General features: G+C 39.7%; 1 protein-coding gene across 1 annotated transcript in view; it reads right to left on the bottom strand.

Annotated features, from left to right (window-relative positions):
• Nucleotides 1–20,367, bottom strand: part of LOC146372038 (exostosin-1) — a 291,065-nt gene extending 270,698 nt beyond the window's left edge. The window contains exons 1-3 of the mRNA XM_084953298.1: nt 19,273–20,367; nt 18,024–18,618; nt 16,247–16,998 (exon numbers count right to left, since the gene is read on the bottom strand). Coding sequence (XP_084809424.1) covers nt 16,247–16,998; nt 18,024–18,320 — 1,049 coding nt within the window. The 5' untranslated portion in view covers nt 18,321–18,618; nt 19,273–20,367. The remainder of the gene's footprint in view (nt 1–16,246; nt 16,999–18,023; nt 18,619–19,272) is intronic.
• Nucleotides 20,368–25,486: the final 5,119 nt, after the last annotated feature.

Raw genomic sequence — 25,486 nt, 5'->3', positions numbered from 1 at the left:
AAGATGTTCCACAAAGCAGTAGTCGTTTTTGTTTGACCTCCTTCCATGTATTTTCAATCATTTTTTTCCTGCTGCCTCATACTAGTTCATAAAATAAAAATTGACACTGAAAACAAAAGCTGTGGAAGTAAATTTGTGAGAAGTCAAAATAATGGTTATTAATCGATCCTTGAATTCACCACGGTGCTGTCAGAGATCAAAAGCTTTTTATTCAAGGACACTCCAGCTTTTGCTCTGGGAAAAATATTTTTCTCTATGTTGTCTTGCCTGCAGAAAAGTGTAATAAATGCAAATGCTTAAAGCAAATTAATTGCAAAGTTTTTGCTGGTTACGCCTACAGCAGGATGTACTGTTGTGTCTGGCTCCCTCATGCTTATGGGAACTGGCAGAGTGTAGTGTATGAGCTGGAAGGCACTCGTGCTTGTTTTTACAAATAATCAATTTTTCTTTTTACATCTCTTTTTTTCATATCTCAAACAAATAAGCAAACCCTTCTGACACTGAATCAAGACAGCCTTTGCTGTGGCATGGGTCATTATCCTGTTGGAGGTAGCCATTAGAAGATTGGGGCATAAAGGGAGGCATATGGTCAGCAACAACATTCAGAACTGATTGGTACTGAGGGCCCAAAGTGTGCCAAGAAACCATTACACCACCAGCAGCAGTCTGCACTACAAACCAGTATAAAAGGCATGCTGATAGCAACAAATTCTAGACACGTACAACTGAGAGACAACAAAAATCCAGATTCTATGTGCTGGGACAAATTTTTCCAGAGTTCAACCATGTCTGCTGCTACCAAACATGCTGATATCTGATACAAACTTAACTAAAACTCCTGGCCTTAATATGTAGGATGATTAGCTGATTATTACAGAAATAATCAAGGTGCATCTATTCGATGTGTAGTAACAGCAAAATCAAACTCCAAAAGATACAACTGGAGCAAAAGCAAGGATGTGCATGTGCCCATGTTCCATGCAAGACAACTCATATTCCTGTTTAGTATCCACATCTCACTTTGTAATAAATCATAAAGGCTGCTGATATGAATTGTTAATAAAGAGATTTTCATCCAGTTTGCCTGCAGAGTATCCAGTTGCGAAGTATCCAGTCCAATCTTCCCCTCATGTAAGAAATCGGAGCAGTTTTCACTGAGCTGGAGAATCAACAATACAGCAGAAAATGCTTTAGGGAGTCATAATACAAAAAATACTTGATACTAAATCAACAACAGCTAAAAGTGTCCCGCAGTATATGGATTTCGGGAAGTAGAAAAGAGAAAAAGATGGACACTTCTGCTGTAATATGTGTGTGTTCAGGGATCTGTGGCTGCAAATGTTTGTGAAACCAAGCAGTAGAGAAAACTGTTCGGCTTTTTGGACCATTTGTTTCCGCTCAGAAAAAACAAATACACAGGGTGACATGCAGCAAATGAAAAATCATACAAGAGCAACACTTTCTTGTTTCCTCTCTGATAAAGTTTCCTCTCTTTCCTGTTGCTGTGCACGTGTGTGTGTTTGAAACGTGATGGATTCACACTGCAATCCATCCTGCCAGGCAGTGTTTCCACTATTTTACCACTTCTCTAATTCCGTCCTCCTGGTCTTTCTCGGTGAGGATGGATGGCAAACATCCTGTTAAGCTCCCACACACCTTTACTTCAACTCAACTGATTGTCACTGCTCACCACACTAATGGACAGAGAGAAAGAGAAGACGAAATAAAGACAGCAAACTTTGGCAAACAAATCAGAGTTAGGAAGAAAGGTCGAATGGAGATGGCAAAAGAGAAGGGGAAAAAAAAAATACTGTGATTGAGTCGAATTGTGTTCCTGGCTCATTTTCTGGGTACATAAGGAAAGAAAGTGATGTGCAGTCGAGTGAGAGGGCTGGCAACATTTCATGCTGCTGTAGAAAATGACATCCTTTCTGCAGACAGACAGCATAGCATCACATATACCCAGACAAAGACGTTTTTTCAGCATGTGTTGTTACTGTCAAACTGACGTGACGAAGAGTGGGCACTCACCGTTTGTTCGAGAAAAGCGAGACATAAATTGAGTTTTATTCTGGTATAAAGTGTAAAGTTCAAGCATATTTACAGAAAACTCGCATTCAGAAGGTTTACCGTTTTCCAAGTTTACTTTTAAGGAAACTTAGGAGACGCCCTGACAATTCCGAGTGCAGCCATCAAACCGGTCTCCTTAAAAGTTTAAGGTAGAAATTTCTTTACCCAACTACATCCTAAAGAAGAACAAAACTGCCTTGCTCATGAGCAGCTGCAATGTTTATACCATAAAAGTTGTAGCAGGAGAGAAGTTGATTCACATTGTGAGTCATAGTACATTAAGTCAAAAGAACAGTTATTGCTACAGTTGGTTGGAGAATGTGATTTCATTTACGTTAATGGAGTGCATGCTGTCAAGTGTTTTCCAGGCACAAAGGGAAAAGTATGTTATTTTCCACAGTTGTTGTGTTTGAAAACAATAGATAAATAAAATCAATTTTAAGAATTTTTAATAAAAAGTTTAGTAGCATAACATTTTGTTATTTTAATTTATTGTATGTTTCCTGTTTTAAATGATCAAAATATACAGTTATTATATTTTACCATTTTATTCATTTTAAACTATATTATATTAGGCAGTAGAAATTAAGGCACTTAGTTCTTCACGATTTCACACCTAACTCATTTGGTCCAGTAAACAATGGGAAATGCAAATAGGTGAAGCCAACAAAGCACATGTGAGTTATTTTATGTTCTTTCTTACAGCGAACACTAGTAAATTTGTAAGTGTACTCACTTCCAAAGAAATGAACAGCCTCTTATTTTCATGGTAGTTTCCTATAAAGAATATTAACCAAAAAAATCCAGAAACACACACACACACACACACACACACACACACACACACGTTATATAATTATTTGCATGTAGCATGTTTGTCAGTAGGTTAGGAAGTGCAGTCACAAGTTTGAGAATCGATGGGAGGCACCGATTCGTCTTCTCTCAACTTTCTTACACAAGTAATAATGTCTTTTTTGCTTTGGAAGGAATTCCAGGAGGCCGAGACATTAATTCTCAAGTCATTCACTTTAGATTTTTTTATCCAAGACGAGACATTGAAAAAACAGCTAACAGCCATTCAGCATGACAAAGTTTGCCAGGAAAGGTCAGGTGCAAATTTAATGCTGATTGCAGTTTACTTTAAACTTGCAAATTCAGTCAAGAGCTCAGGCAAAAACTTAAGTCAATCAATCAGACAAATGTTTAAACTCACACAGTTTGCTGGCTTGTGTTCCTCACAGTGACCATTTGGCCTCTGATACTTTAACTTGTTCTTCCCAATAAGACTGACAGTGGGTCAAGTAAAATAAATGCTAAGGCCCCGTTGCACTAAATGCCAATCTATATTTGGATTTCACACAGCAAGAACTATTAACCTCTATTCATCTTCTGATTGGCTGCAGTAGTGAAGTCAAAGCTGATCAATAGAGTTTCCTTTTACCCTCCAACCAGCCTTGGCAGAAGCCTTCAATGCATTGACAAGTTCAGCTGTTCTTGTCTGCTGGCTGAGAAATCTGCAGCCATTTAATGGCCCCTAGAAACTCTCAAAGAGCCTGTAAAGAATCGTGTCTCCACAACTTTTATTAGTCTGAGTTAGGAGGAAATAAGAAGAGGATATTGTTTGTCAAAATGAATTATTTTTCACCTGTATTTACGGTTTGTTATGATTGTTTTTCAGAAGTTCTAATAAGATTTTATATTGATTTCTTATTACTGTATTCATCGGCCAGCTGTGGCCAAAGGAGGTCATTATTTACGCAACACATTTGCAGCCAATTTCTTTCCCCTATCGGAAGAGAAGAAACGTACAGAAAGAAAAACACCTGTTTAGAAATAATAAATAAACTACCTAAGGTGTCACCAAAAAAGGAAACTGTCAGTTATCCATCAGACTCTGAATACACAAGATGAAATCATTTATTTCACTATACTCTTTCACACGCCTGTTGCCAAAAAGTTTCAAAAAGTCAGAATTTATATATTGAACATATCAAAATTCACACAATCCATCAGACAGGCTGGATGACAGAGGCATTATCAAAAAGATTAGGGACCTTTTCAGTTTATATTTAGTGTGACTTGAAGGTTTTATTTGATTCTTTGGACACATTTAAGAGAGAAAACAATTGTGGTTTGAGTTAAAATAGACCGTTTAAAGACACCAACCACATTAGAAACTCTTTCAGTCCCATGGCTCGTTGCATGGATGCTGATTACAAGCAATTTAACTGCAAATCAAAAATGCAATTTAGTTGAACGGGGATGCGATTTTCAAGAGACAGGGCTCAGATTGTGTTGCTCAGGATCACCAGGTTTCTTTGACTTTATTCTAACAGTTTTAATCTTTTCTGTCATTCTTGTTGGGTAACTGTACCTCATTTTGATAGATATTAAAGATTTCATTAATTACTTAAACTGTTTATTTGGTTTATTTTCATGTACTTTACTGCAGCGACTGTTATTGAAAGAGTTTATTTTCTGAATGTTTGCAAGTGCATCGTTACAAACGGGCCGGTTTAGCCACCTTTTTGTTGCTTTAATTAGGTTTCTAATGTGGTCACACATGAAGTGTCTTAGAAGTCCTTAACTTGTCTCTCTCCTTCACTGAAACTGACAGAGTTTGTTGTTATTCTTCACGGAGCTCTTCATCATGACTTGCATCAAAGATGCACTAAGACAGCAGTAAAACCTTTTCCATGGGTTACTTTAGCTCAGCAGTCGAAGCAGGAAGATGTGAGGAAAAGAGCAAGAGGCAAAGGAGTGAGGAAGAGTACAGATAAGGGGAATAAAGGAGAGAACAGGAGAGGAATGGAAAATGGAGGAGAAGATGAGAAGAATGAGAGGGATGACGGTGAAGAGACAGGATGGTGAGGAGTAAGGAAGATAAGCAGCAACAAGGAAAGAGGGCTTTACCTTTTGATGTGTTTTAACAGAACAACTCACAACAAGCCCAGCAAGAAATAACTAAAAAAAACGCAGTGACAGCAGGCCACCCACATGACCACCGCTGACATTTCAATTAATACAGTCAGACACTTTTCTCCCATCATACATATTGGATTCTGCAGCTGCCAGAGATTCACAGATGTGACAGCAGCTGTGTTTCCATCTGAATATATTTATGCATACTTGGATGCATCAAATTAAAAACACTGAACAGTGAGAGCCCATTATAACTAATTCATTTAGAATCTTTACTTTCTTTTGATGAAATAATTAGTGATGAAAGCACATTTGGTGAATGATGACAGAGTATCATGCAAATGCTTGGGGTCAAATATTTGTCCATTACGAGCTTTTAGAGATGCTGCTTGTGTGTCTTTATCAGCTTGTCAGGATATGTCATTTCACTTCTTTAGTACATGCAAATTCTGCAGAAAAGGGACATTTTCATGACATGTGATCTCTTCAGACCTTGACTACTACCTACTGTGCAAAAGTCTCATTTCTCAATATTTTCCCAGCAAATTAGGAAGAACTTACAGCAATTTATTGAAATAAACATGCAAACATGAATGGAAATAAATGCATACTTGTGTACAAGTTTGCATTTATTAAAGGTCAAAAACAGAGTTTGTACATTTAAGTTTTAAAGTCAGCCATTTCTATGACCGCCTTTGTTCTTCAACATAGCTCTCTTAGGCAAGGTTTATTGGGAATTCTTTAAGTACTTTTCAGGACTTGTCCTTCAGGCTTCTTGAAGAACATTTAAAGCTCTTCCTCTTCTTTTGCCCCCTTTTCTTCTGTTCTCTGTCAAGATGATCCTTCTCTGCTTTAAATATTATTGAAGTCCTGAAAAATAAAGCTATTGCCAGTCAGACTTTCCAAATGGCATTGCATTGTGGAAAAAATCTGATGGCTTTTCTTCGTTCATAAATTCATCAGTTTTGACAAGATCCCCAAGCTGAAAGCCCCAAACCATGACAGAGGTTCCACTGTGTCTTACAGATTCAATTCAAATCAACTCAATTTATATAGTGCCAAATCAAAACGGCAGTTGCCTCAAGATACTACATATTGTAAGGTTAAGGTAAAAATCTCCTGACCCCCTTGGTTTAAATTTGGATTCATCACTTCATAAGACCTGCTCCCACTGATTTTCAGTCCAGTTATTGTGTAATTTGGCTTACCACGTAGATATACCTGACACTTCTTTTTTTTGTCGTCCTGTTCCAGTTTCCTGAAATATTTTAAGAACACTGCACACCATAAGAAGACAAGCCAGGTTTTTGGCTAATAGCTGTTTGAGAATCACCTCGTTGGTACAAAAATACTATTTCACGCCTGTCAAACTGTCTTAAAAAAATTAGAACAAACGGTGTTTTTGCAACAGGCTGCCAGTACCACAGTGCATAAAGACACCATTTAAAATTGTTCAATTAAATTAAATTAAATTGCTCAATTGTCTCTTATGTGTAGAAACAAAACTGGTTTATCCCTCGAGTTAAGTGCCTTCTTTATGCTTGAATGATTTATAAATCTGTGTAAAGTAGATTAACAAACACCTTTCCTCTTAAAATGATTAGGTACATGGACTGGACTGGAAACGTGGAAAAAATTATGTGATGTATTAAAAATACAAGGGTGTTACACCAAACTTAGCCAATCAATTCACATCGCCGCATGCCTGGTTGGTGGTTTAACTTTTCTTTGCTGAATCTTTTGTGAGAGTTCATGCCAAAGCTCTTACATTTCTCCTCCATTCAGACTACACATTATCAGCACAATAAAAGCTTGATTTAAACAACCTAAGGGGGTCAGAACTAAAAGTGATGCTGCACTTTGGACACTTTGTGACATCTAGACAATAGCCTGTCAGAGTGGCCTGCTCGGACAAATATGGAAATGTGTGGTATAAGCACTATGAGCTTAGAAAAGGAAAAGAGAGGCTAATGGATAGACAACACACTCTTTTCTTTGTGAGACCAACCAATTAATCAGCTGTCAGGTTTTTTTTTTTTTAATTTTCCATGTTTTTGTGAATACAAGACAGAGTCGCTCACACCACTTTGGTCAGTACATCTGTTTCTACAACAAAGTGTACAACAACACAGGTCATGAAAAATGTCAAACTATGATTGGACCAACAGGTCTCTCAAGTCTGTTGGCTAAATTTCTTTAATAACACATGACTCTACATTCACTCATAATCTGGTGCAACCATAAAGAATTCCTTCAGTCTTAACATGGCATTACACTTTTTATTCTAGATAGTGTAAATAAAATATTTAGTCTGTTAAGTTCAATTCAACAATGTTTTTTATGTGTTTTCTACCCTCACTACAAGTGTAGGTGTACAGCTATAAAGCAAGCAGAGGATACCTGCAAAAAAGGTGAAGACCTGAGTTGGCCTATGAAATCTTTACTGAAAGATTTACTGAAGCTGTAAAATGATGCATTCGGTGAAAACTTCAGGAGGGTAATTACAGTTCAACTCCAAAGAGAGACCAAGCATGGTAACAAAAACCTGAATTCACAAGCGTGCAGGCTACTAGCTAAACCAATTACATTGTGCAAAAAGTGGAAAACTTGTATATCCAATTCATTTATGGCACATTTAGCTCAGAGCTGCGTGCCAGCTGCTGTTTCATGTTATTGCCAGTTTAGCACCATGAAACAGGTCTTAACTAGCTTCACACCTTTTCTGTTGTTGCCTCACTTATTATGACTTGATCAATCTTTGCTATTAGCTGAAAATGAAGGATACTGACAGCTTACAACATGCTGGTAAAAACTCACGTTGCCTGCTTAAGCTGCGCTAATTTACTGTCTTTATATCCAATTCAAATTCTAATTATACTGTTCTGACCAAATTTATTAGAACACCTGTCGTTAAAACAAGAAGAAATATTTTAAAGATCTGTCAAAAAGTTATTTATAACTAGAATTTATATTGGTATTTAACAGAAAAAAACTAATTGGCATCAATTTTTATACACAAATTTAAGATAACAGTCTGGACTTCTATGAGATGTCAAATAATTAAGCATAACATTCAGGCAAATAACATTTTTCTGTTTAGGACTAGCAAATAATTGTAAATTGGCTTAATTAAAAAAATATATATATATATTTTTTTTTTTAAACTGTAAATCTGTAAATTTGTGCATAACAACAATCAGATTTTTATTTTAGCAATAAAAACATAATTTTGATAAAATAACTTATTGGTGGATTAAACATTATGGAAACATTAATCATTTAGGGCAGCTGTGGCATAAACCTTGACCTGAGTGGTTTATGAGTCTAATAAATTTGTTAAGCACTGTAAATACACTCTCCTATAAATAATCTCTTCATTTACAGCAAAGATGGGATATTTTTGTGTGTGTGTGTGTGTATAAAAATGCATCCGTTGGCATTTAAAGGCCATCGATAACTGAACTGCCACAGAAAGCTGAGATGGGGCCAGAAAGAAAAACGGAGCTTATCCTTGTCAGTGTGTTGTCAGTCTAAAATGCATTGACAGCACATACTGTGATCTAAAACAGATCCTGGTTAGTTATACAAAAACACAATTGCTGGCAAGTTATGCAAATATTTAAAATTGCAGAAGTAAATGATAAAGAAAAAACTATTCAGGTAGGGGGAAAAACAATTAACTTAATTTAGAAGAAAAAAAGTTTTATTGGCCTCATTTTTTATATTTTCTTGTAAAAATAACTAATTCCTTTAGAGAAACATGGGATCCCACAGTTTCAGCACTTTTAATTAATGAGAAAATAAAACGTAACTGGCAGTTTAACACTTCAGCATATACTGTGTATTTTTTTGTGTGCTCCAGCCTGGCATTCCTCTCGGCCAGTGCAATCCTCATACTCAACAAATCATACAGAAATGCCAGCCCACAGTCCCTCCCCCGAACTCAACATTTTCCAATTCTCATCCATTCTTCACTGTGTTAATCTGCACAGATGATAAATTTGTGGTTGCAGTAGGCCAATTCTCACCAAACACACACACACACACACACACACACACACACACAAAACCTGTTTAATGTGCAGCTTGGCCACTGATTTAGCTAGGTGTATTTGAGAGTTTAAAAATATGTTGTCACAATGTCTGATTTCTTCATTCAAAGATGAAAATGATGGAGTAGACAGAAGCAGAGGAAATGTGATAATTCTGTTCATAAACTGAAACTCAGACTTGAAGAAATTCAACAAACTGAATATGTACGTGATATTTTTGACAGTAAGTTAACCATTTATGATTTTTTTTTTTTAAAGCTTGTGTGAGATTACTAGACAGTTAAAACATGTGCATGTTGCATAGTTTGCAGTGTTGTGATAAAATTTGGAATAATGGACTAATGTAGCCTGATGGAGAGAGCCTATGCTGTCCTTGTTCACTGAAAGGTTAAAGTATCACTTATCAATTTGAATTAAAGATAAAATATTCCCAAGTGTCTCTTAGCAAGTTCCACTTTCATGCTATAGGTAGGCATAGAAAAAACACCCATGCTAGCACGGTAGATGTAACAGTTAAATGTGCAAGAGCAGTAAACCAGCATTTGAACAGGTCATGTGATAACTTAGTCTGTCCTCAATGAAAACAAGCCCACTGGAGCTCACAATACAATCAGTTTTGGAGTTACTTTTAAGGTGAGTCATTCTTTCTTTTTTCAGCACTACGCTGGATTTCAAGGTTTCCCAAACTGCCAATTTCAACTTTTACCACCGCCAATCGAGACAAAACAAGAGAGAAGGTTAATGAGCAGGAAGAAAAATATGAAACAACATATTTATGGCTTGAACAGGACACCTCGCATCACATCTGGCTAGCCTCCACACTACTCTTTCTTCTTTCCTTTCCTGTTTTGATCCTGTAAGCTATCATCAAAGATGTGACAGTGATCTGGATTAAACATTTAATCTGCTTTTCTGTAAATTAAGCCCTGAGCCTATGATATCAAATTGTCTTTGGGGAGACTCTTCTGTATAGCAAAGCTCTAATTGGTTCAGCTGGCTGTTATCTATGTACAGTAAAACAGCGTGAGTTCAATCTGGTGCCGCTCAGGGGGAGGTGAGATTTCTATCTATCCCCTTCATTCACAGCTTAATTCAATTGGAGGGCAATTATCGACCGCCCCAAGGCTTCAAGATCCTCATTGGTTTCTGTTCCCATCAGGGAGTCTCGCAGTGTAGGATCCCCCCTGACTGCACTGGGTGATGTCTGTATCGATGTGCTGTGTGTAAGACACCAGAGGAAGCAGCAGCAAACAGGCAGGAAGGCGCTCTCAGTCACAACCTCGAGAATCAAAACATTCTTAAGCTGGATTCATCTGACTTGTTTAACAGCATGAAGCTTTTAACAGCAAACTTTTAGAAGAATCATCAAACTTACCACATGACAGATCTTGCCACAGACACCCAGAAAATAAAAACAAGCCAACTACTGGCTCAAAAATTCATTAAAAAAAATCTAAATATCAACAAAACCAACTAGCCTACAGTTAATTTTTTCGTTCCCATTTTGTTTTCTTCAGTGAGCCAGAAATCGGAGCCATGTTTTTAGTTAACATGATCTGGAATGGCACCTGTAACAATGAAAAGTGATTAAATTTGGCCCATCTACCCTCTGAGTTCATGTGTTTGTGCATCCCTGGACTAGTTTCAGCACTGCTGCTGTTAACTCATTGCTCAAGACTGCAAACAACCACAAACATAAACATCTGTGTCAAACTGACCTGCCTTATCAATTTAGTCCCCTGGGTCAGACTGTCACTAAATGCAGAGTTCGACATCCTCTCAAAAATAAAACTGAGCAAAAACACTGAAGTGGCACTGGTGATTTATTTAATGCAAACTTTGCACACCTTAGGTCTGACTCGCACAGGCACAGAGACCTGCTGCAAACCCCATGGAAACCTATGGTTCCAAGGGACAAATGTTGGCGAGTACTTTGAGAAGAATTTGGAAATAAAACCTAATTCCAAACCTGCATATTGATTGCAATAGAAGGTCCCAGCTTCTGTAAAAATCTGCTAGTTAACTATGAAAATTTAAAAAGTGTGATGCAAACTACAAACTAAGAGCGCTTTTCTTTTTTTCCTTTACTTTTTTGGAGTTTCACAAGTGATTTGTAAGTAGTCCTGCAGTTTGTATTAATGAGACAGTACAGCAGCGGTCCCCAACCCCCAGGCCTCGGACCGGTACCGGTCTATGAGTCGTTTGGTACCGGGCCGCGAGAGTTGAGGCTCGGGTGAGAAATGTATGGTTTTCAGGGTTTTTATCGGTTTTCAGCGTTATTTTGTTATCGTTTTTATCGTTAACTCAGTTTTCCTGGGTCTTTTCACGTGTGTTATGAATAAATCTTCTTTTTTTCGGTACCGGTACTAGTTTTATTTTGTTGTATTTATCCGCGACACCTTAAAGGCCGGTCAGTGAAAATATTGTCGGGCACAAACCGGTCCGTGGCGCAAAAAAGGTTGGGGACCGCTGCAGTACAGGACAGCAAGCCCTCACCAACGATTCAGGCAATTCACATTTTTACCAAGGAACCAGTAGTTACCACCGGTCCAGAAGTCCAAAAGACGACGACATTGAAGTGTGGATTTGCCAAATTTTAGTCAGACATATTTATTCTTATGGGTGTAGTCCTAAACTCTTTGATCACACCTTGCATTTTTTAATATTTTGGCTAACTGGATCCATTTAAAAAGAGAACCGTGTGAATATGGTCATTTATACAAGAGAAATGGTGTTATTAACACAGAATCTAATGTTCACATTAGGGCTGTGCGATATGACCAAAATCTCATATCCCGATATAAGACATCTATCTTCCGATAACGATATAAATCACAAAAATGTAACATTTTCTGTAAATTCTGTGAATCTCGGGCAGCTCGACTTGCGTGAAGTGTTTCCAGCTGGGCGTCATGTAGCTGGAGTCGAGTGTTTTAACCGATGCATGAAACTATACATTTTTAGACATAAGTTGTAACGGCCTTGTGAGTATTTATTACACAGCCTGCTGCGGGGAAAAAGCCTGTTCTAACGTTTTAGTCTAAGGTTTATTTTTTAGCACCTGACGGCTCTTTTTTGCTTCTCATCCGTAAATACTTTGCATCTTTCACGTGATTCTGTTTATTTTGAAAAGTCTCAACAGGATCTTGAGCTTTACTGTGAAAGGTTTATGTGGAAAATAAACAAGCGGATACGCGGTGGTTTTACCATCATTGTTGCTAACGACAACGCATAAAAACAAGCGCTTGTCCGTCCGTAGTGTGGTTATATTAAATATAAGAGAAAGAGAGAACTTTAAGAAATTATTATAGCCACTACAGTGACCATCAAAATAATGAAAAAAATATTGCCGTAAACAGTTTATTTTGCGACACCACGAAACAAATGATAGCGTAAAATGAAACATAGACGTTTTTATATCATCATCCGATACATATCGTTATATCAAACAGCCCTAGTTCACATCCTTGCATTCAGATCTCAGTCTACAAAGAGTATGGACACATTTCTTTACTAAAGTTTGAGTTTCTCCGGCTTTAAATAAAAATAGAAGTATTTAGAATTTTTGCATGATCAAAATAATTATCAGTTCTGTAATATTTGCTGGATTAAGCCAATTTAGGTTACGTAACACACCTTTATTCAAACCCTTTGTTTGTTGTATTTATTGTATTTAAGTCTGTGCTCTATATGTTTTTCACTAATGAGACAAAAGTCTCTAAATGCGTTGTTGTCAATTATTAGTCCAAGTGCTCAGTCTGGATAGTCTTAAATAATTTCTGCACAGAAAAAAAACAAAAAACAACGGTGACTAAACAGACTGTACAAGCTGCATACTTGTAGTTTTCCCACAGCGTGCTAGAATTTACCATCAACCATCAATTTCTTAAACAGCAAAGTACACATGAAGCAGAGCTCTACATACCATCTCATGTGTCTCATCTGACAAAGTAAGTTCCCCTTCACACTTAATCACTTTTATTATTAGTAAGACAGACACCAAGCTTTAAAGTTCCTTAAAATGTCTTGTTAAGTCAAATTACGAGAAAGAAGAACAAAAGAGCACCTTAGAGCAGAACATTTGGTATTTAATAACAGCCTGATATCACACTGAGACTGAGAAAATGATTAATGTACTATTTAATTAGTGAGGCAGGCTTATAAGCACTTTCTCTTCAGGAGCATATGGATTATTGCCTTTTGTGCTTTATTCAGCATTGAGTACATGGTGGATTTCTTTTCGAGTACCTTTAACATGCATTATGTGGTTTGTTTTTCTTCCCTAAAAGCTGCTCATAAAGCCACTAGTTTTATCAGCCAGCTTCATTAAATCAACACATTTTCATGAACAAGTTCAAGTTAAATAAAAGTCTTAATGTACTCTTGTATTGTATTGTCTAGATTCCTCTGCAGTAACAATCCTCCTACCACACAACACACCTACAGGAAAATGTTCCAATACATAATAAATGAAGTGACTATTAAAGACAAACAGGGCTTTCAGCGAACACAGTGGTCACGTATACCATTTCCAATTTGTTATTCTTATTTTCTGAGATAGTTTTATATTTTGTCTGCATTCTAGAGACATGTGTTCTCAGCATGCCGTCAGCTGCTGATAAAGTATTGGTACAGGCCTGTGAAGCAACAAGAAATGTGATCCTGTACCACTGATTACAGCCATTGCACCTTCAGAAACACACCGCAGTCCATTAGCAGTGGGACACTGACAGATTTTTCTTTTGCTGTGCTGGCTTTGTACTGCAGCACATTCGGTTTGAAATGAAAGAGAAACCGAGGGGTTCATCTATTGACTTTTCATATACAACCTCCAACTTCAGATAGTGAAATGTTTCCAGTAAATAAAAATATACCAAGCGATGTCAACAGTGAATGTTTTAGAGGATTTTTATGCTGGATCAGAGGACCACACACACACTCCATGGAGAAAAGGACTGAGCCACTTAAACATTACATCTGCAGGAGCTGCTCAGCAATAGAAACTCATGACATGAAGGTCCCAGCTTTTTTATTATATGTTATATGATATATGTTAATGGCAGTTAATCTGCAGTTTATTCTATTGCAGTACCTTGCTTGTATTCAGTGAGCTCTTTCGACTCACTCTTTCACAAATGTTTGTGAAAGCAGACTGCATGGAGAGATGCTTGATTTTATATATCTGTAGCAACGGGATTAAGAACACCTGAGTTCAGAGATTAAGAGGTGTGGCCTTATAATTTTGCCCAATATAATATATATAGGGTCATTGGTGGTGACAAAGACACATCAAATTATCGCCCTCTTTCTCCATTTGTGTTTTAGCATCTTTCACCGTGTTGTTTGGATTTTAAACAGCAAACAGCTTGACAGGTTTGCTACAGAAGATGTCCATTTTCCAGCAAAGTCAGTAGTCACCTTTGTAGCATTAAACTCCAATTAGACGTTTGAAAGTAGCTCCTGAACATAGGAGAGCATGTCGCTCCTAAAGACACTTATTATTTTGAGAGTCCCAGCAAATTTATACTTAAATGTATGCCGTTGATACGTTGTAACAGCAAACCCCTCTAAATTAACCCGTGTTACAACCTGATTGGCACCTGTCTGGAAATGTGACTTGTGATTGGCCTGTTCAATACCTCTGATTGCTCCTGTGCATTTCCCGATAATGTTTCGGTGTCGTTTTGGAAGATCAGTGAGAAAACAACAATCATTGCTTCAATATAAGGACTCACTGATGTCAGCATTTTATTTGTTTCCATCTTAGCTGGGACTGCATAAAAAGCACCAAGAGACAATCACAAGTTAATTAACACATAAAACACCATGCATGAATGCTGGCAAGCGTGTCAGCCACTTACGTCGATTACAGAGTAGGCTCTGCGAACACTCACAACAAAAGTCTAAATCAGCCGTTAGGCCACAGTGAAACCACATCTAAAAACAATTCAGTTGTTAGACTTCTCGCTGTGACTGTGAAACTTGTTTCTGTTCTCACTAAGTGGCCAAAACATATCAATAATGTATTGATGGTCTTACAAGCGAAGTATTAGCAGATTTCCCAGAAGTGGATTCAGAGTAGTCCTAATGAAGGCCACTGAATAAAGTTTATAGTCTGCAAGAAACCCTGAATTCACTATGAATGAAATCAGATTTTCAGGAGTTTCAACATTAAACCCATTACAACCTTAACTGTATGTTAGGGACCATTGGAACATTTTATTTAAGAAAAGAAAAACTACTGTTCTTGATTGAACAATGTCTCAGATGCAATATTTGCTGACTCCTCTGTATGCAGATTCTTACTGTAAAATTTAAGCTGCTGTTTGACAGCACTGAGCTTTCCTTTGGACCCCGACAATTTCTAAACCTAAAATATGCAACAGATGACTCGGACTAACAAAGTGAGACGAGTCAAGAATGGTGCCTCTGTTTCACTCTAAGTGCAATGGAGTCTCTTCTTTCAGCTGTCAGCTCAAGCTAAAACTTTCAAAAGGTGAACTTCTCGGCTCAGATCACTTTTCTCTCGACCAACTGCTGAGCTGACAAAAACTTTCCATCTTTCAGCCGATGCTTCTCTGCTCTCCTGCTCCTCTCTCTCTCCTTCACACACGCACGTTACACAAACCTGCACAAATACCCTCACTTTTCTGTACCATTTTGTCTCATGAGCACAGCGACACTGAAGCTCAACTCCCATGGCAATTGTGAAGTATGTGCATGAAAGCATCCAACCTGTTTAATTCAAATAAAGAAGAAGTGCTTCAGGCACAGCAGCCCCCAATGCTCAACATTGTGAAGAAGGAGAGTTTGCAGCCAGTAAACCAAATTTGTAAAGATTGACAGTACTAACATGCAAACTCCAACACAACAAACACTTGTGAGGAGTTGTAATGATCCACAAACTCGCTGCATTTGAAATAACCAGCAGCAAGAAGCAGCTGATAATAAGATAGCATCACAACTTACTTCTTCTAAAGTGTGTGCTAGCTGATCTGTTTCAAAACACAATAAGCACTGCATTAACAGAAGAAAATATCCAAGTCTGCAAGGACATTACAGTTTAAAGGTGGGAACCTCTTTGCATGGAATGCTAATGCATGGAGCACGAAAAGCATTCAGACCAAGAAATCGACTTTTAAAGATTTTAAAGCCACTTAAAACTACAAAAAGGTGAAAGAAACATCACAAATCAATCTTACTTTGAGTAGTCTTCATTATCTCTGTCACAGCGTGAGTCCTTATGTTTCTCCCAGTCTTTGCCATGTTTACATGTCGTCAGCAGAATAATATCTTCTCCATTGTGGATGTGATACAAAGCATTCCTGGTCTCCGAACCTATACCAGTTAAGTACCTTTTCCCTTTGAAAACCAGCTGGTACTTCCTGGAAGGTGGTGCATCGTTAAGTGTCAGATAACCTATGCCCCCTCCTTTTAGCGGATGATCCTTTGAGAATAGAGGGATGGAAATATCATAGTTAGGTCGGAAGTTGACAACATCTGCACTGGCCTTGGCCAGCATGGCCTGTCCCACCTCAAAGCCCAAATCCTCAGTGTAGTCCGGCCAAGTCCCAGAGTAAAGGTTGAATATGAGGTGATTCCTGCCATCGTTCCACGTGGGCAGGTTCTGGATACGCGATCTAATGTTTTGGACGTACTGCACTGAGAGCTGGTCCCTGTCCAATGTGTCCACAGCTAAAATAAAGAGACAGGCCCTCAAAGGGTCTGTGGTGTGGAACCGGGACTCTTCAATGGAGGTCAAGATCTTCTTGTAGGTCTCTGAGATCTCGCTGCCTCTCTGTTGAGGGTAGATGTAAACCTTGAATCCCGACTGGCAGCGAGCAAAGTCAAAGCAGGTTTCCATGCGGCAGCGCTTGTTCTTGTAGATGTTGTCACGGATCGCCCGTCGTTCACGAGGGGAGGTGTGCTGATGATGGAGCTGAGGGGTGTCCTCCTGTATCCACAGAAACAAATGTATCTGTTAACATCACACCAATGTTTGTGCAGCACAGTCAACTCTCCATTAAAACAAACTCCAAAAAACCCCAGAAACGAATAAATAGTTTGCACTCAAAACTGCATCTCTGACCTGATGGGATTTCTAGGTAGTGACGCTTTGAAAGTTGTCTCCTGCTGAAAACTGCTTTTGAAAATTCATGGCTGCAAACTGCTCCCTCATCAGTACTGACTGGCCTGTTGCATTACTTGCAATCCTGAATTCTTCAGCTGGTAATTTGTGCTTGATTTCCCCAAAGCAATGGTGCTTAGCCATCTATGCTTGTAATCCCTTAAAGCAAACTAATGTGTATGCACAAGAACTTGCATATCTGCTTAGACAGCAGTATGTGAAAAGAAACAAAGTAAAGCAGTGTAGTTGGATATGCAGAAAAGCCACAACATGACATGCTGCATTGATACCATGAATTGGTACTCACTTCGCAATATCCACAGCATTTTCCCCCTTAATTCTGAATATCGCTGTAACTTCCTTGAATTTAAAATTCTTTTTAAAGTGTTTTTGCCTTCCTAAAAGTTTCCTCTCTCTTCACTTCTTTCTATAACACCTACCACCGCCAACGCTTAACACTAGGCTATTTTCAGCATGAATGCCTGGTAAGAGCTCAGCCAAAAAGAGATGTTTCGTTTTCAGATATTTTGATTTGAATGAAAGAATCTTTTTTCATTGGTAGAGAAAATACTAAAAAAAAAACAACATCATTGTGTTATCATCATCATCATTACATAATTCCCCATAGGGATCAATAAAGTATTCTGATTCTGATCTTGTGCCCCCCCCCTTACAGCTTACAATCACAAAAGCTTTGAAACCATCCTCCTTAACTCAGTTTTACTGTTCTGTCCTGTTGTTGGACTTTCATTTTGATCACTAAATGCTTATAAATTGGACTTTTTCACTTCTTTTTGTTTTTACTTAAAGAGCTTTCATTGTTTCTTTTCTTATAAATCGTTCCAGTCTACCTCCTGCTCTCCTCCCTCCAAATACGGCTCCAGCAGCTTGGTCGACTCCGGCCAGTGTCTGGGTGGTCTGGATGGATTTCTCTGGGGCAATGGCTGGGGCTGGTAGTACACTTCCTTACTTTGGCGGTAGTACTGGTATTCTTGTTGGTGGTACTGATGATACAGGGGGTACTGGGGAAACTGATGATACTGGTATGGCTGCTGTTGGAACTCCCCAATTTGCAGACCCCACAGATATATGAGGAAGAGAAGACCGGCCCCCACAGACACGAGCAGGTACCTCTTCTTGGCCTGCATGTGTGCTGTAGGGGGAGGAAAAGGAGGAGGTGGTGGGTCTGGGGAGGGAAGAGAGGAGAATAGGGTGGAGGTTCACAATAAAACGAGGTGGGCAGCGGGTGTGAGAATAGTGATGGAGCTGAAAAAGGATCAACTTAGAGATTAAAATAAAACAAGTATTAATAAAAGGGAGTAAAAGCGTTGACAAAAGGATGCCAAAAGAAAGCAGGGAAACGGGGATGACGAGGAGAGGGGTTGCAGGGAGGTAGATGCAGGTCAGCTCTCTACCCACAACTCGGCATTTTGGGTTTTGGCGTCACTAAAAGAAAACATAAATAGAAAATTATCAATGAAATAAGATATCGCAGTTTCTGAGACAAATAAACATTTTTTTAAATAAATAATTGATACAATATTGCACGGAAAAAATTCAGAATAACAGCGTAGAAGCTCTGTGAAAAATGTTAAACCATATCTGAGCACCTTTACTCAACACAATATATGTCATAAATACACAAAAATCTGCCTAAAGACGCGGCATTAAAATAATAAAAGCCCAAGCTGATTTGTACACGTTAAGTTTGACGATCTGTTTTGATATTTAACTTTTCAAAAAGTTTTTGTTTTTTGCTAAATGTGTCATGGACGTCTCAGTAGCGCTTCTGACTTTCTTAAACAGTATGCAGAGCCCGGTGTTCGCTTAAAAACGGAATTGACTGATAACGGTGGCTGTTTCCACATCATCGTCACAGCGCAGGGTGTCTCGTTAGGGGCGAAAGAGTGTCGCTTGATGACAGGTTCGCTACTAAAATGCAGCATTTCTGAAGGGAGTTTGCAGCGAGCTACGCGTTCAACACATGGGCTGTTTTTGCCAGGAAAACCACCTCTATTATTAACTCTTTAGGAATTTCTACCTTACAAATTATATTTCATAACTCTTTAGTAAGCGTAATTCCTAATTGAATCCTCTCACCTGTTTGTATAGAACACCTGTGGTTCCAGGAAGTGTCCGCTGCTCTCCCCTCCAGCCCGTGGAGGAATATCCACTTCGGAAACACATTCTTCATGAACCCTCGAACTGTAAATCCATTAGCAAATGACACGCTATGTTGAAACCACGTGCGGAAAGAAATTCACAGAGATCCACGGTGCGCTGCCTTCATGTTCCGCCGCGTCCCAGTCACAAACTTTCCGCGAGACAGGACCACAGTCCCGGCGGAAAACACAACACAGCGAGCTGTGAACGCGATAGGTTGCCACGGTGAGAATTCAAATGCACACTCATCTGCCAGAAGAGCCGCGATCACAGCGACAGCATCCATCCAGAATTAAGTCGGTTAAACAAGGCGCGTGCATCTCCAATCAGCATAAGCCATGCCCCCCTCTCTCAGAAACCCACAGCCAGAGAAGACCCAAACTTTGAAATTGAAATCCACATCCCCCCCTCTGTGCGCTGCCGCTCACAGTCAGAAATGAGCAGAAATCATTATCATCCCAGGTAAGTTAAGGAGACGCCGGCGCACCTGATCTGGAGAGATGCGTATCAATAAAATCCTTTCAGGAGCGTCTTCGACCGGCAGGAGCGTTTCTCTATGGAGTAAAGCAAATGGATCAAATAAGCATCACAAGAGAACACTGATGTTCTTCTGGGCTATACCACGAGAATACGCGGTTCCAGTAGCATTTCCATCCTCACGTTTCCATCCTGAAATCCTCAACTGGATCCGAGCTGCGGCATCGTACAGCATCCAGCAGCAGCAGCAGCGCTGATAAGCCAGACAGTAGCAGGCTGGCAGACTTGGGGGGGATCGGAGGATGCACGGGGAGTCTGTTTGCTCCGATAAGGTGCAGGAGCCCGCCATAATTCAGGATCTCCCAGTTTGCATTTGTAAATGTGTTTGTATCTGGTTAATGGAGCGTGCAACAAAAACACAAGACGTCCCAAGAAATTACTGAAATCACAGATCACGGGGAAGTCCCAGAGGTGCACTCACAGGACCTCTGGGTCATTCCTGCTTTCATTTTACAAATCAAACTCCATTCAGAAAACTGCAAATGTTGGACTTTAAAAAGTTGTAAAACACAACTTGTTGCAATAGTACAGTTTAACCATGTGGGATGCATGTCTTTTACATCTTGTAGTTGTTTCAGCCAATGTCACTGAGTTCTATTTAGCGCTCATTTATTATATTTTGACGACACGCTGAAATTGCAGGCAGTAATTTGAGGAGTCTGTGCGAGTTTACGCTATACCTGTGCATCTTAAGGTTAAGATAGCGTATAAAAATCATGCAGGGATTAGTTACGTCTCGGTGTTTTGCAAACCTGAGAACTTTTAATTAACTCGTGGAATCGCTCAGTGAGTCCAATATTGGGCCCAATTATTCAACTTTGACCATCTGGACCACTGATCTATGTGTCTGGCGCTTAATTCATGTTGCTGCTTAAATTTCTATTGATGCAACTGATGGAATAAAATTAATTTGCAAAGGATCTAAATAGATGTCATTATCTCATAAATTAGGGTTATACAGATGTTGTGAAGCCGCAACGCCACAAATGGTTGGTGCAGCAAACAGCGCCATCTTGTGGCAATTGTTTTCAGCCTACATTTTTAAAAGCAGTTCCAGGTCTGTGTTATTCATATAAATCTGGCAAAAATGTAGAACTTTGTAATGAAAAACCAAATAACTGGATCTTCTCGGGACCAAACAGTAATGGAAGGGAAGTGAGCTTTTTACAGTGAGGCATGTCAAACAGGTTTTTCAAAATAATAGCTCAAACTATTGCCATTTTGGAACATAAATGGACCGTGTTGAAAGGAGCATCCACGCTGCAGAGGCTCTGCATACCGATTTTCAAAGCTGTGCCAGACTCCTTCAGGCAGGAAGAGGCACATGTCTGACAAATAATTTAGCTATAACTGCATATGGCACTTTAATATTAATCCACACTCCCTCTGATGCTGAGCAGTGATAGAGACATTTATGTAGAAGTCGTGGAAGAACAGAGAGAGCATAATGCAGTAAACATCTCTCTCTTGCATCTTCTGCTGTGCATGCTGCAATATGCATCAGGTATTCAGACTTTTTTCTTTTCATTTCTTTGTTAAATTTATATTTCTTAGCTCTTACATTTTCTTAAAGTCCTCAAAGTTTAGTGGTCAGAGAGGTTTGCGGATTTTACTCTTAGATTTGATAAGTTCTTTTTTCCCCCCTTCTTCATTTACCCCATTAATTGAAGTTTATAGAAAAATTCAGATGAGCCCCTCTTTTCTCTCAACAGCCTCTAAAGCTGTCACTATACACCTTGTCATTGATGCACCTTTATGGGATTTTCTTGCTGTGTGGACCCTTCCCATGACTTGTGAGCTGTATGAATCCTGGATCTCAAATGTGCAGAGAATGGGAAACCCTTTCAGGTGGTAACTTATTTGAGAACTTGAAAAATAATACGAAAGAATTTCTAACCTCTAATCTGCAAACTGTAAATCTTTGGATGTTCGTGTAAAACACCGCCAGATGCACCAGCCTCTTTCTGAATGACAGAGCTTGCCTCTAATTTACTGGAAATGCGATAACTCTGAAGCATTCGCTGGTGCTGATGGCTTCACGGTCCATTAGGGGATGATAAATCTGAAGAGGTCCTGCTGGTGTTCGCAGAGAGAGCCAACTTTGATTTCTTTCCAGTCACTTCACTTCCTTCACTTCTTCATTTTTAGTATTAATCCTGGGACGGTTCAACTGTACTGAAGTCTCTTTACTCACCTGTGCCAACAGTTGGAGAAGAGACTGTGATCCAGCTTTTGAATAAATCTGTTTTGGTTATTTACATGAAGCTTCTCTTTGGCTACCACGCACACAGCATGTCTTCTCTAAATATTCAGTTTTTGCACAGTTTTGATGAAGTAAATCTGACTTTTTCTGTCTGTATTTGTATTTTGGTTCATCTGTCTCATGTGGATTTTCTCACACATATACAGAGGCTTTGTTCTTATTGTATTGTATTATCATATACACACTATATTGCCAGTAAGTATTCACTTGTCTGACTTCACATGCGTATAAATTTGAGTGATGTCCCACTCTTAATCTATAGGTTTTAAGATTGTTATTCCAACCTTTGCAGCTATATTAGCTTCAACTCTTCTGCGAAGGCTTTCCACAAAGTTTAGGAGAATGTTTATGGGAATTTCTGAACATTGTTTCAGAAGTACTTTTGTGAGGTGAGACACTGATATTGGTTGAGGTCTGGTGTGCAGTCTCCAGTCTAATTCATCCCAAAGTTCTTCTATCAGGTCAGGATTCTGCAGGCCAGTCAAGTTCTTCCACACCAAACTAACACATCCATGTCTCTGTTATTTACATTAAAAGATCTTCATACTGTTCTTCCGTGTCTATGATATTAAACTGCAACACTTTTAAATAAGAGCGGGATTCAGCTTGTTTCCATTTTATTCTTGAGTAGTATTGGCAGATATTCCTCTCAGGCTGTATGCAAGTTTCACATCGTTGATCATACAGTAAGCCTGCATGTAGCCTGGCATGTGAAGCCCACAGCAGTAAAATAACTGCACCAGTAGAAGCTGATCTGCAGTTAGTAGTTACTCTAATGAGTGTATCAACATTTTTTATAGTCAGTTTCTGTCATCGGCCCATGGAGAGAAATGCGTTTAGCAAGAAAAGCTAAGTCAGCAAAAAAAGGACAAAATGTACAAAAGTGTAATGTCTGGTTTTGTCCATCCACCAGTTTTACTAAACAAAAATACATGTATGTCCAACTTCTGACCCACTAAAAGACCAAAGAATCTAAATGAAATTTGCAGCAGTAACATTTATAATATTTTTAATCTTGGCATATTAAAATGGCAGCAGAAGGAAGATGTCGTTCCAGCTTTGTCTGATGTTTCTCACCGATATTCAGCTTTGAAAATGGTAGTAATAGGTTGTCACATCTTGCAGGAGCTTTCCTCTCTTCAGGAACTCTCTCTGCAGGAGGGGGAGATACAGGAGAGGTGGAGGAAGATCTCAGCCTGGGCGTCTATTGTCTTATGTAGTCTGGAAGATGAGTGGATGATGGGGTGGGTGCAGTTTTCTCTGTGGCGGGGTTGGGTGGACTGTCCCGGGCTCTGTGGGGCCGGGCGACGCTGCTGCACTGAGCCCCGGTCCGGATGGGCCTGGGCCCCCTTTCCCTGGCGGGTCGCGGAGTATGGGGGTGCCTACTGGGGTCAGCGGGGGAGCTGGCCCCAGGGAGGGGTCACTTGCCCCTCCCTTCCTTCCCTCCCCATCTCCAGCTGCCTCCCTCTTCCCGCTCCACCACAACCACCCACACATGCAGGGCCTTGGAGTAGGGGTGTGTCACCAGGGTGCAGTTCCCCCCTCCAGGGGCAAGGGTACCTAGACCCGGTTCGTAGAGTACACTTGGGGAGTGTGATCGTGTGTACAGCGTCTCTTTATGTCTGTCTCCACGTTGGTTGAGTGTGGAGTAAGTGCATATGAGAGCATGAGGGTGGGAATGGATGTTTGTATCTGTGTGTGCCTGTATGTCTGTGTCTATATGTCAGGTTGGGTATCAGACGCCACCTCTCTGGGGACATCTCAGGCCCTCCAAGGTTTGGAGGCCTATCTCCCCCCACCACCACTTCCCCTGCCGGTGGCGGACTCCCTCAGATCGGTGCGTTGGTGGTTCTTTGTGTCCGGGGGTGGGCGTCCAGGTACACACCGGCTCACTCCTTGGCGGCCGCTTATCGGGGCCTGGAGCCTGGGGCTCGCTTGGGCCACTTCGGGGGTGGGGTGCCCTCGGCCTCTCGGCCTGGGGCTCGGTCACTCAGGCACACCTGGCTCTGCCGGCGGAGCTCACGGGCGCGTCACTGCAACCCCCCCTGGCTTCTGCTCCGCGGCTGCTGAGTGACCCCTCATCTGGGACTCTCCTCAGCTCTTTCTGGGACAGTGGCGCGGCTGCCCCTCTGTTGGTCTTCCTTGGTCTCTTGTGTTCTGGGGGCCTCTGGATGTCTGGAGTTTTGATCTCCTCCATACCTGCTTCATGCCCTGGAGGACGGGGCAGTGGCTCCCCACACCCTCTAGCAGATCATTACATGAAGGAACCTTTTAAAAAAACAAGCGCGTCCATGCTCACAGGTGTACACACGGGTGATCACACCCACAAACTACACCCTTTTTGGCTCCTACCTCAAAGCACACTGTGTTCTGTTGATCTTATGTGCTGCACAATAATGTTTAATATTTAGTATTTACTGTCATATTCCCATATATCATTGTGATGTTGTTTATTCTATTACTCTTGTTTTCTTCTGCTTGTTTTCTTTTTTCTTTCTCAACAGGTGATCCAGGTGATCGATAGATGCATTTTTTTTTCTCTGCTTATTCTGTTGGTTTTTGGTTTTTGCCCTTGTCCCTCTTCTCAGCTTTTTTTTCTTTCCCTCTTTCTTTCTCCCCTTCTTTCCCCCAGTCAAGTCTGTCCCGTATTCAGCAAGTGAAAATAAAATAAACAATAAAAGGTGAATCAAATGGACCATTACGGCAAGGCTGGGATGGTCAATTTGGTAAAGTAAATCCGTTGGGCATCTTTCTTCGCCTTTAGACAATAATTCTGATGGCAAAAGAGCCAAACGGGACAGGCAAAAAAAAAAAAAAAAGTAATAGGTTTACCCCAGAATGTTTTTTAGATCCCTTTCTGATGAACTCGTATCTGCATGACAAAGAGGTCCAGCAATGTGGTTAATGTGTTTTTCTGCTTCATTTTACATTTCTGATGGGAGGAATCCTTTTTATTTCCTTTGACTGTGATAGTTTACTAAATATGTTTTTTAAGTGTTTTATTGTATTATTTACTTTTCGGTCTTTTATATTGTCCTATAAATTACTTTCAATTGAAAGTTTGTAAAAAAGATGATGTAAAAAAGTATTAATAAAATACGTTAATGATGACGGTTCAGCATGTTAAGCAGACTTCTTTCATTCGTTCTTAGGTGTTTTATGTTTGGTTTCATTGTCTTAATGGACTTTCTCTTTGTTACTATTGTCCTTACTGCTTTTCTTTATCCTTTCTGTGCTCATCTGTATTCCAGTAAAAAAAAAACTTTGTGGGTTTTTTTTTCTACTTTTAGTGAATATATTTAGCTTTGAGTTTCTGCTTTGTATTCTTGTTATTGTGACCTTGTTTTGTTA

This window comes from Perissodus microlepis, chromosome 15 (genome assembly GCF_051167445.1).
Source record: "Perissodus microlepis isolate ML-2025 ecotype Zambia chromosome 15, ASM5116744v1, whole genome shotgun sequence".
Classification (NCBI taxonomy): Eukaryota; Metazoa; Chordata; class Actinopteri; order Cichliformes; family Cichlidae; genus Perissodus; species Perissodus microlepis.
This window is presented reverse-complemented; position numbering and strand designations above follow the sequence as displayed.